Source organism: Phalangium opilio, unplaced genomic scaffold (assembly GCF_054372755.1).
Source record: "Phalangium opilio isolate 3A_F unplaced genomic scaffold, DU_Popi_V2 ptg000024l_1, whole genome shotgun sequence".
In the NCBI taxonomy this organism is placed as follows: Eukaryota; Metazoa; Arthropoda; class Arachnida; order Opiliones; family Phalangiidae; genus Phalangium; species Phalangium opilio.
The window spans coordinates 2,344,424-2,357,080 of record NW_028324155.1 but is presented as its reverse complement, the minus strand read 5'-3'; the positions used below and the strand labels follow the sequence as shown (position 1 = coordinate 2,357,080).

The window sequence follows — 12,657 nt, the reverse complement described above, 5'->3', positions numbered from 1 at the left end:
AAAGGGTAATTTTTACAAATCCCTGGTTTTTGATATAAATATCCTCATCCAGGGAAATATATTCCAGACATCCGTAACTTTAACGCGAACCGAGATGGGGGCCGCAATTTTATTGGGAAATGGTCGGTTGACCAAGGCAAAAACATACTCGCATGAATGACCACAAATACACTTCTTTTTCTCTTCCAAGACTTGCCAAGTTTTTCCGGGATGAGGAAGGGGAATTTTTCCCATCTCTTTTGAAAAATAAATAATTTATGAATTTTTTTCTTAAACCGTCGGAAAAATGACCTTTACTATAATTTTGCATTCTAATAAAATGTCCATTTCATTAAGGTAATTTGGTGATAGGTTTTTCCACTCGACTTCATTCGACCCAAGTTATGGCTAACGTAACTATTTTGGCGTATTGTCAACTTTTCTTTCGGCATTAAATTGGCAAATAAAGCGCTAGTGCCATATAAGTGAGAATGGGAAAATACGTTTCTGTTAAGGGAGACGCTCGTTTTTCTTCAACTTTCAACCTTTCCTTTGGCGGTTCGGGGGGGAAGGAGGGTGTCTAAACGCGTTTAGCTCCGTTACGTAGAAGTGACCGCTCAATTTTTTAAAAAGGGTGCTACGTTTTTCTCTCTTTCAGAATCGCGATTGGACTACAAGTTGAAGTGTCCTCATTGTCCGCGCGTCTTCTGCGGGTCCCGTTCCATAGATTGCCTGAAAGATCACCTCTCCAGCGAACACCGGCAGCTCCACCTAGAGGCGGATCAGTTCTCACCGTCTCTCACGGCGAGAACGCAGCATCCCAGGAGCGCTCTCCTCACTGCCGCTCTCTCCGCATCCTCAGCCTCTCCTCGTCCCGAAGCGAATCCGCCTCCTCCGGCCATCGCCGGCAGTATCTCGGCCACGGTGACGGCGAGATCCTCGATAGGAGAAGGAGTCCCGGCCACCGAGTTATCCTCTCTGGACGGCGCGGGACTCTCGACAGCCAACCGAAACTTTGTTTGCGGCAAGTGCAACGCCGCTTTCGCTCATCGGGATCAGCTGGAAAAGCACGAACTGACGCATCAATTCGTTACTGGCAATCAGGTAAGACCAATTTTTCCTCCATCATTAAATAAAAAAATCGAATCTCGGAAAAAGATTCCAACGCGATTAGGCCTCGAATTGTGGGTTTCCCTTCCCCCTTTCTCATTATCCCCCTCGTGACCATTTCAGTGTGTTAATAAATGTTCTTATTCGTTCGAGCTTTGGCCCCCAAGAAAACTTTATAGTTTGTACACTCATTATTGTGTTATTTTTGTAAGTTCAGCCATCGCTTTTTGACTTTTCGAAAGCTTGCATATTTGTTTGAACCTGTATAGTCGGAAATCAAGTAGATCGTCTTACAACCCGCTCTTCTCGCATCAATACGTCTCTTACGAAGCAGTATTTTTTAACAAGTAATAATTTACTTTTTTAAAAAAAAATTAAGTTAGGAAATTTAGAAAGAAAAGTGAGCTAACTGTATAACGCTTCATTTTTCACTCGTAGCTAATATATCCATCACTTGGATTAGTTAAATATTCTAAAATAAATGTCAACCTTCTAACTAAACCTTGGGTTTATTTGAAACTTAAAATTTCCGGGTTAATTTTGATTGATGTAGCGTATTAGGGTGAATCTTTAGATTTATTTAATGGTTTTGGCAACCTTTGTTATCCAATACGGCTTGGCTTTTTCATGATATGTTTTGGCTTTTGCCTGTTGCACGAAGTCTCTTGGGAATGAAAAGACAGTTCAGTTTCTTACGCACGTTGTTTTACGGTTTTTGGTTGAAAACTTGAAATGATCCCCGATGATGGTATCTGTCCGCTGCCAACTCGTTCCCTCCTGTTATCCGGTACTTTTAACCTTCGTTTCTTAACCTTCTCCTCCTTTCCCGGTCCTTTCTACTCCTTTCGCCTCTCTTTCTCTCTCTCATTCTGGAACCTTCATCGCTGCTCTATTTCCCGGGTCCTTTCTTTCCTATCGACCTTTGACCCCCTTGAACACCCTCGCGGCGTCCCAGTCATGCCAGGTGTGCAATAAGAGCTTTGCCAACGTCTACCGTCTACAGCGACACATGATCAGTCACGACGAAAGCGCCGTGCTGCGCAAGTTCAAATGCCCGGAGTGCGGGAAGGCTTTCAAATTCAAGCATCACCTGAAGGAGCACATTCGAATCCATAGCGGAGAGAAGCCCTTTGCCTGCCCCAATTGCCAGAAGAGATTCTCCCATTCCGGATCTTTTTCGTCTCACATGACCAGCAAAAAGTGCCTAGTCGTTAACCTCAAGGTATGGATATCTCACTTTTCTTTTGTTTAAATATTCCAAGGTCTTTTTTTTTACTCATTTTTGACAACTAAACATTATAAAGGTACGAAAAATTGACTTGAAAACCGGCAGAGGTCGAGGAGCGACGAATAACAATACGTTCAGCCATCATTTGAACAATGTCCAACAAAATTCGGCTAACGCCGCCTTTAGACCTATTATTCCCAAATACGGTGCCGCGGTCAATTCTACCAGTTCTCCCATTCACGGAGGTGGTCATTCCGACGTTCCCGGCGCGAACTCTTTAGCCAATTCCGTCGGTTATTTGGCCAACGATCGTTTTCGGCTTTTCTCTTCACCCTTAGACATGGTCGGTTCAACTCGGCACCATCAATCGTCCAATCAAAATAGTACGCACCATTCGCAGAATTCTCTAAATTTGGCCGGCATCCCGGGTTTCAATTCAGCTTCGGCCGCGGCTTATAATTTAAATATTCAGACTCTGTTGGCCAACCATTTCCAGAACGCTATGGTCCCACCGCCCTATATACCTTTCCCAGACGTGTCCAGTTTATTACAAATTCCGCATTTGAGTCATTTATCCCTGAGAGACTTTCTCTCCGGTGGTAGAGACGCCTCTGCTAACCTTGACATTCATCAACACGGCGCTTTCCTCGGGAGTGGTAAGAACCGCCTGGCTAACGGCTTAAACGGACCGTCCAAAGAGTTTCAGTCTCAGCAACCCGGCGAACCACCGTCGACCCGAAACGTTGAGCGTCCTTCCGAGAACGCCCGAGATTCGGAATCGAATGACAAAGTGGTCATCAAAGTCGAACAGCCCGAGAATTCGCGATCTCCGTCGTTATTGACTGCGGAGAACCAAGACATGAATGCCGTAAAGCGTATCTTGGAAATTGTTGACGCTACCGTGTGTAAACAACAGAGCGTCAAGTCTTCCAAGAACGGGCTCTTGCCCGAACTTCTCAACGCCCCCTCTATCTTAGCGGCTGGAAAAACGGGCGGAGGACATATGGTGGGAAACGCGGAGAGTGGAAACGAAAGTGGCGACGAGGACAAGAAGAATGGCGAAGGCAGCGAGGACCGTTGCCAATATTGCCACGAGCTTTGTCAGGGTAAAGTGGACCTTCATCAACACGAACGCTACCTCTGCAAACAAAGGTCCGAACAAGTGCTAGGAAGTTTCGTCAAGGAACTTTTGGAAACTAAACGGGAACCTAGAGATTCTGAAAAATCGGGTAGAAAATCTCCTGTCAGCGAAACGACCAGCGCCGGAGAAGAAGACGAAGAAACTACATCCAAAGAGTACGCTGAATTAAATACCAGCGAAGAAAGCCAGCGTTATTTAAGAGCGAGTTTCTACAGTAATCCTCGACCAAAGAAAGGGGATTTAATGAGAATAGCCCGGGATTTGGGTTACTCCTTCAAGGCTATTCAGTACTGGTTCCGCGACGCCAGGGACAAAGAACGCAAAGCCAGCGTTGGAGAACATCAGAGTCCATTACACGTGCCTGTTTATAAACCATTTGGACCATTCAGCTCTTTGACTTTCGATGATGGCAAAAGCAGCCCTCCTCCTACGGGCTTCCCGGCTCGAGTCCTGACGGAAGACGCTCCGTTACTCGGAAACTTTCCGGAAATCCACGTTACGGAACAACCGCTTGATCTGTCTCTGAAGAGTAAAAAAAATTCCAACGTATATTCCCCGGCTTCTACCTCCGCGGTCACTTCGCCCGGTTTGGTCGACGGAGAAGCTTTAAATTTGAGCCACAAATCGTCTCGCATGTCCACACCCAAAGAATCATCCTCATCACCCAGAACCGGAGAAAGGGGTTTCAAAAGGTACGAACGTCTTTATTATCATTTAATTAATGGTAAAATGGGGTTCGAGTCTTAATTATTTTTCTGACTTTTATTTTTAGGGACGAAGAGAAATTCGGGAACATAGCCGCGGCTAGTTTCTTAATGAAAAAGACTGATTCATTAGCACTGAGGCTTCAACGAGCCGGGTTCATAGCCAGTCCTCATCACTCGTCACCCCTGGGAATTTACGGCCCACTCTTCAGCCAGACAAATAACAATCACGTCCATTATAGCGGGCGAGGCTCAACCTCGCCTAAACTGTCCGACAGCGACAGTCACTCGACTAACGATTCCTCTTACCAAGAGACGGGACGCAACGGCGAACATCTTAGTCAAGTGGGCATCGATTACCCGAACTATCGAGCTTTAAGTCAAGTAGATTTAGCTTACAATTACCACGACGAGATTGATGGAAGACCACCGTCTTGCAGCGACGCCCCGAGCAGAGAAGGTTCGGAAAGCCCCGATGACCTTAGAAATGGCAACAAATCTTCAGCTTCACCTATTCTTGGAGAATATGACGAGTCCTCGGGCTCTAAAAGACTTTACAAGAAAATTTGGAAGGTACGTTGTTTCGTATGACTTTAGGAATTACCTTTTCTAATTCTTACTGTCCAATGAATTATTTAGGAAAATGATATGGATGAAAGTGGTAGTCCGTTAGACCATAATTCGCAAGCGTTCGACGGTGACATTTCGCCTTCCTCCGCGAACGCCAAGAGGCGGAAACCCTGGAAACCTTCTTCTATCACTCCTGGTAAACCCGAATCCGAAGACGGAGCTTATGGCTGCGATCAGTGTGACAAAACCTTCAGCAAGCAGAGTTCATTGGCAAGGCACAAGTACGAACACTCGGGTAAGTCGACTGTCTTAAGCAATATTCAATGTACTATTCCGTAACATGTCAGGGTAGCCATATTTTTGAATCCAGTCAGGTTAATTATCCTTAATTTGTCACTCAAAATCTATCGGTTTGTGGCTAGGTCAGCAATTTCTCATAGTAGCGATTGTCAAAATAGCCATTTTCATAACTGCGATGAAACAGTTTTCCTTTAAACGATTTGGTAATCGCGATATTGAAAATCCGCCACAAGTTCATAATATATGTTCCATAAGTTTGTCTCTGGTTACTAAGAGCTTTTCGCGAAGTGACGCCTTGTGAGGCGCTGTCAAAGGTTTAGTACAGACTTAATAGGAAGATGGACTAGCGTTCAGTAACTCTCTAGCATTACGAAATATAGGAAGTGCCATACTTATGGAACACATCTTATAAACTCATGGTTCTACCAAAGCAATTTTGAAAGGAAAGATATTGTACCTACATAGTTCAGTTCAATCTATCGTATTATAACTCTTTAATTAGCTACGGTCCGTCAAGTTCATTTTATATTTATGTGTCCCCCCATTGTTATTTTGCGTTCCTGCAGGACAACGTCCCCACAAATGCGACTCTTGCGGTAAAGCGTTTAAACATAAACACCATTTAACCGAACACAAACGTCTGCACAGTGGCGAAAAACCTTTTCAATGCCAAAAATGTTTAAAACGTTTCTCTCATTCCGGTTCGTATAGCCAACATATGAACCACAGATACAGCTATTGCAAACCATACCGGGAATGAAGTTACACCCGCGACTATCCCCTAACCCCCCTTACGTCACCTTTCCTAACCTTATGCCCCCGTTTTTTCAAGAAGAATAGTTTTATTTTCGATTAATCGAAGAAACATTTCCATTCGATTACGTCCATAATCGATTACGCGATAAAAAAACTGATATAAACAAATTAAAAAAAACAAATACTCTTCGCTAATACGCCAAAGATGTACAGGGAAGTTGATTACTTATATACGTTTTTCCCTTTAAATAACGCGAAACAAAGAGACGTTGAAAATTGGTCCTGTTCTATAAAGGTTTTATATATTTCTGATATATATATATATATATAAATATATAAATACTTATGTGTCTGAACGAAAAGCGAAACCATTTTCACCAATTATTTGGTGACTCTTTAAATATAAAGAACAAATTTATTATAACTTAAGGTAAAATGCCAAAAAAAAACAAACAAACAAACATAGCGGCCATATTCTTTGGTTTTTTATAAGTAAACCCTGATTGTTAAAATTAATCCCAAGAAAAAAATATATAAAACATTATATTGCCATATAGAATTATTTTTATTAGCTCGCGAACTCCTAGCAGTACTAATTATAATCATAATTATTATTATTGCTAATTACACGCGTTGAAGTTCAGCAAAATTATTAAAGAACATATTATAGCCCTCCCCTGCCTCCCCCCTTTTCGTATCATCGCTATATTGTTTTTGCCTCCCTTTAGTATTTAGAATATAATTTTAAAATTATTTGTTCCTATAACATTACATATTATTTTATAAATTATTTTTACACAAAAGTTTCAGTTATACAATTTTTTTTCTTTCTTTATTTTATCTTTCTTAGTCGGTTTAAAATTTACCAAAAAAAATTAAATAATAATTAGAGAAAAATAATCCTGGTCATAATTTTAATTTTTTTATATATATATAATTATTTGAGTGGCAATTTAATTCAAATTACATACCAAAGATTCTAAGCTACAACGACTAAATTTTATATTTTAAAAAAAGAGCAACGAATATTTGAAAGTTTAATTTTTAAATTAAATACTTTTAATTTCTTACGAAATTCATCTTTTCGCCGCTTATATATTAAATTCAAAGTTGACGCTGTTAAAAAAAATAGTACATGGGTAAAAAAAAAAAAAGAAATGGTCAAATTTTCGATTTTTGAGTATCTGCTAGTCAGAATGTAAAATAATAATTGATAAAAGTTAATCGCCGCTTCTAATAAGCTAGCTTTAATTCTTAACCTAATATTTCCTAAAAAAAATAGCCCCCCCCTTTCCTTAAAGTTCCCCCCCCCCCCTAACTCCTTCCAAATTAAAAACAAATATAAATTTAATGTTCTTCAATTCTTGATGGTCTGTGATCGAAATTTTTCCATAAATTCTAAAATAACCTAAAATAAAATAAAAAATATTCTTCCACCAATCCCGGAATTTTCAAAAAAAAATCCCTTATCCCATAAATCCTATGAAATAAAAAAAAGGTTTTAAGAAAAGTGTTTAAAAAGTAGAGCCGAAACCTCCGGCGTCTTCCAATAAGAAATTAGCTCTCGTGCCAAAAATTTAATATTTGCCAAAAAAAATTCAAATTATAAATTGATTGATAAAAGTCTCTGTATTAATTAATTAATTTTAGTCAAAAGTTATATAGGTTTCCATCGAATCGAACGAAAAATTAAATAAAATTTAAAAATATTAAAATGAGTCAGGAGGAAGACTTCGCGAACTGTGCCTATATAAAAAAAAATAATCTACGTAGACTTTTACGAAGAAAAAAAAAAACACAAAAGAAATTATATAATACCTGAAACAACTGTGCCATATATATTTCGATTTTAAAACGAATATAAAGTTACAATATTTAATATGAACAACTTGTTTAAAAATTAAATAATTAATTATTAGCGGCTTCTCTCGTAAACCATTAATGTTCGGTAGCGTTTCTTTTTCATTTACTGTAAATCCCTCATTACTTATTATTTTTTAAGTTCAAAATAATTTGAGATTCAAAATAAATTAAATTAAATTTAAAAAAAAAGGGTTAAAAATAAAAAATTCTTACGAGCTACCTGCGTACGTTTGTGGAAAATGCAGTTACTTCCATTTGCGCAAACACTTCCGGTATAAATTTAAATATATTAATTTGACTTAATTTCAAATTAACCTTAAACTAATTGCATTTAATATCTTTTAAAGAATCTCCGGTTTTATATTATTATTTTTTTTTTGTTTCGCTTATCATTTATTTTCGCGCAATATATATGTTTCATTATTTTGCCAAAAGAATACTCTTAATTAATATTATAATAATTATAATATTTTATACTCTATAATTATCCTCATTTTTTTACATATAAATATATATAATTATAAAACAAAGGTATATAAAATTTGCGCGTATATAAACAAAGAAAGAATTTAAATATGAAAAAAAAATAACAAAATATTTTTTCTACGCCTTCAATTTTGTTTCTCATTTTTTAAACTATTTTCTTCTCTCGTGTATAATATTTTGAGTCACCATCGAAAAAACAAACGAACAAAAAAAACAAGCCATAAGCTTACATTTTTTAATTGTGTACTATAATAAACTAAAGAAAAAAACACAAACTTAAATTTCTTCGGATATATGTATAAAACCAAAAACAATTTAAAGCCCATTTGAGCGAATTCATTGTGCCAAACATTGTAAATAACCATTTTTTAAAAAAGGGGGGCGAAGAATAAGTAAGATTTGAGATTGATTCGAATAAGAAGAGACGTTATGGAAAGGATGCAAAGAAATAATGGTAAAATTAAATACAAATAAGATGAGGAAAAAATAACATTTAATCATTTGTTAACGTATAATAATACTTTTGCCAATTGTAAAGCAGCGTGTATTCTGCATTATATAAAAATACGACAAAAAAAACATGGCCAAATTTGTGAAAAAAATAAAAATATTGCTTTTTCTATAACCATTTGTTTAATTATTATTATTTTTATTATTAATGTCCACCCCATCAAATTTCAAGGTAAGATCTGTTTAATATTTTTAAATTTTTGCATGAATGCATGAATAATAATTTGTTTTCTTTTATTCTACAGAAATTGTTCAATTACTTACAAGAGAAGCCTTCTATTTCTTTGTTATTTTATTCTTTTAAATATGCTGTAAAAAAAACGTAACCTACACGTAAAGTTTAATAACTCTACTACAACTAGAACTGAAAGAAAAACATGGATTAAATAAACCAGGATTAAAAATAAATACCTAACTAGGGCTATATCGTAAAAAAAGAAAGTCGATTATATCAACAAAAAACGTATCTTTTAACAGCTTCCACATCTTTAGCATTCCCCCTTTTCATATACGTGGAAAATTTAAAGATGCCTCGCCGCCGTACGGACGGCTTAAAGAATCTTCGGGAAAACAAGGGAATTAACCAAGGGAACCTCATCTTTCTGCCTCTTCCTTCCCAACAGATCCTAATTCTTCCCCTGAGGTGTCTCCGGGACCTCAGCTCACTCACTATATGGCTATGAGAAGGAATTACGCGTAAAGGGGAGACGAAGAGCAAGGATGATATAGAGCGGGAAGATCAGAGAGGAGTGAGTAAAGATAGAGGGAGTATGAGCTCGTCAAACTCGAAGAGAAGCTTCTGCCATCGCCAGGTGTGACTCTCTTGTTTACCTTTGCTCTTTTCGTATCCCCTTTAAGTCCTAATGATGAATTCCAACTAGGGAAGAGTGAGGAGAAGCTAAGAATGAAATCCTTCCTTTCGGCAGCGACATGTCTCGCTCGTGTCGGATTAGACTGTCGTTCTCCTACAATCGTCCCAATTTTAACTTAAGATATTACATTCTAACTTACTCTATACGCTTAAACCTTTTGTTTTGTTCAACCAAGAACCCATATAAAACCTGAGAACGTTCAACACAAAATTGAGCAACTTTGATCTAGTGCTCTTTCTTCCTCTATTTCCGGTTGCCTGATAAATTGTTCGTCATATTGGAAAGTGGAAATATTAGCTGAAGATGGATATTCGTACGTTCTCAGGTCATAAATATGTTCTGGTTCAATTTCTGTCTTGGTATATACCGTCCTTGAGACATCGTGTTATATTTAGAGATACAGTTTATGTTCCTCTTGTGATCGCGTTTGTCTGTCTAATCAGTGGAACATTGTAAACTTGAATCTTTTCTGAAATGCTGAATGTAGGAGCCGCTCAAGTTATTTTAATTTAAATTAGCGCGAATTATTTTATTTTAGTATAATCCAGATATTCGCGCGTTTTCCAATTTCGTCTCCTGTTTAATTATTCCTTGCTTATAGAGTAGGGTAACGCGTTAAAAAAATTTTTACGGGTTAATTTTTCGATGCGGGTTGTTCGTTCATTTCCGTGCGCCTTTTTTTAATTATATTTATTTGCTTTTTGCCATTTTGCATCCAATCGTGCTCGAAGAAAGTCGTAATCAGATTGAATTAAAGTGTTGACCATTTCTTGGCGTTTAATGCGCATTCAGAGTCGAGGTAAGTTATAGGAGTTTCTTTCGTCAAGATTTTAGATCAGTTTAACAGAACAGAATATTCTATTTGATATTGGACTGTACGGTGTCTTGACCACCTAATATTAAGCCTGAATTCTAGTTCTAAATGTCAAACATTCATATTTTATAAATGAAAGGACTTTGTCCAGTTTAAGAATGATGCCCAACTATCTAGAGAAGTCAGATAAAAAGTAAATTGTCTCCATAAATCCAAGTATGAAACTAGTTTTCATGAAATTTAAAAAGAAGGGACACTCTTTCGACTTATGAAAGGTACTGTCCGGAAAATTTGCGGTTTTTGGTAAATTGGTAAACGAAGTATTGGCCAGGGGGCTGGACCGAGCCACTGTTTTAAAACCTAATTTCGCTACAATTCAACGTGCGTTAGTTAATGAAGAGACGTTGGAAGTGTAAGGAAAGACGCGAGGGACTCTGGGAAGTACCGAGTCGTTTTATCGTTACTAACTGTAACACGTTGAACCGAGCACCAGAGAATGGGGACGGGTTAAAGCCGATTGTCCAATCCGCCAGCGCTTGGCGTGTTTCGTAAGAAAGCTCGAGCGGTGACAAAAGGATCGCGTCTTAATCTTTAACCGTCTTAAGTATTAGCGCGCGGTGCCATCATACCAAAAGAGTGTCCCAAACCCGAGGTTTCCGCCCCCATCCGTCGTCTTCTCTTTTTGGACTTAAGGGTCAGTTGGCTCGAAAGGAGCCCTCATTACGGGGGCTGCCATTCTTATCCCTTTTAGATATAAAAGAAGAAAGACGCGACCATTTCTATTCCGCGAAGACGATCCCTAGACCAAAAACAGAGGCAGAGCACCCGCGAAATTCTCTCATAAGCAATTAATTAAAGTGTTAGGCGAAGAATTACGTGGGTATTCCAATGACAGGGACACGCAACATTGCTGTCAACGACAGAAATACCCCCTGTCCTTCCCCAACGCCCTGCTGCTGCTAGCTCTCAAAAATCCTGGTACCACCGAAGACATTTACTCCTTCAGAAGTTCTAGAGTCGAAGTAAAACATTGTGCTGGAAGACTGAGAGTAATAAGGCAGCTATTTGGAGGCGCTGACCATTACGGTTCTCGAAGGTAGTAGTATGTTTAGGAAGACACGTGTAATGTTGTACATCAACTAAGGGATTTCTGGTTCTTGTACGCAAGAGACAAACTTCTGGATTGCTTGGTTCTTTTTCCATCCGTGCTTTTAAATCTCTACGGGTGGTTTTTGGGATCTATAGCTAGCAGCTAGCTACTCTAGGAAAGCTGAGGGCAAGAGGGGCTATTGGCTTTCTATTTTTCTTTCGTTTCTTTCTTATTAGCCTCGTTGCTTAACCCCTTTTGGCTCAGATTGACGTTTAATTTCATCTTCTCCCGCCTTCTCCGGTGGTGATACGCGCGTGGACTTCTTTCGGGGTTTTCAACACACCCTTCGGGACTTTTTAGGCTGGTTGGGGGCTCCGAGAAATCCTTCTTTGTCGTCCCATCTCTCTCTCTCTCTCTCCGCTCTCGCATTCCATCGGTATACAAAAAGAATCTGACATCAGCCGTCTACTTAATTTAAGGCCATATTCATTTTTCAAGACGCGGCTAATAAAGCGCGTGTTTTGCCCTAATATAAAAGATCTGGCAGTTTTTTCTGTAACTTTCCCGCGTCCTCCATCCCTCCACCGCTCGTAGGTTCTTCCTTCTCCGAATTCGCTTCCTCCTTCTCGTAACTAAGCATTTTTCTGTCCTTATACTCCGTCCATTTACAAAGCGATGAAAGATTTAATTACGTAGAGGAAGGCTGAGACTTGTAGATTTTTATCCTGTCGTTTGGATTTGGAAATTTTTTATTGGGATTTTTCCCCGTGTAGTTTTGGCGGCTCGCTTTATATTCGTCTAGAGTCGAGGCTGCCTAGCGCTCTCTCCCTCACTCTCGCATTTTCTCCAAACTATATCCGCTGTCGTGTCGTGTCAACTACTCTTTTTCTCAAAGGACAGTGTTCGTTGTTACCAGAATACCAGAGTAATTGGCCCTGTTTAGAGATTGAGTTAAAAATTACCCAAAAATATTTTTTTCCTTTTTCAACTTTTTATATTTTTTATTATTGTTATTATTTTGATTGAAAATGTATTTGTTGGTTCTACTGATATTTTAATATTGGAGTTTACTTCTCCTCGAACATCAGTGCTCTGCGGGTAAAGCCTTTTTTGCAAGCGCCAGAAATCAGTTAATTTACTCTAATTAAAGTAGTTTCGTTTTTAATTAAATAGACGAAACTTAGATTAGGATAATTTGAAGTTTTCAGCGGAGATTGGCTCGTTTCTTTAATGG

General features: G+C 38.5%; 1 protein-coding gene across 5 annotated transcripts in view; it reads left to right on the top strand.

The window, feature by feature from the left end:
• Positions 1-8,762, top strand: part of zfh1 (Zn finger homeodomain 1) — a 173,603-nt gene extending 164,841 nt beyond the window's left edge. For 4 of the 5 annotated variants that reach the window (XM_089867789.1, XM_089867790.1, XM_089867792.1 and 1 more), the window contains exons 3-8: positions 638-1,083; positions 2,045-2,311; positions 2,394-4,150; positions 4,231-4,735; positions 4,802-5,027; positions 5,599-8,762. In XM_089867789.1, coding sequence (XP_089723915.1) covers positions 638-1,083; positions 2,045-2,311; positions 2,394-4,150; positions 4,231-4,735; positions 4,802-5,027; positions 5,599-5,792 — 3,395 coding nt within the window. In that variant the 3' untranslated portion in view covers positions 5,793-8,762. The remainder of the gene's footprint in view (positions 1-637; positions 1,084-2,044; positions 2,312-2,393; positions 4,151-4,230; positions 4,736-4,801; positions 5,028-5,598) is intronic. The other variant, XM_089867791.1, reaches the window with a different exon arrangement.
• The last annotated feature ends 3,895 nt before the right edge of the window (positions 8,763-12,657 follow it).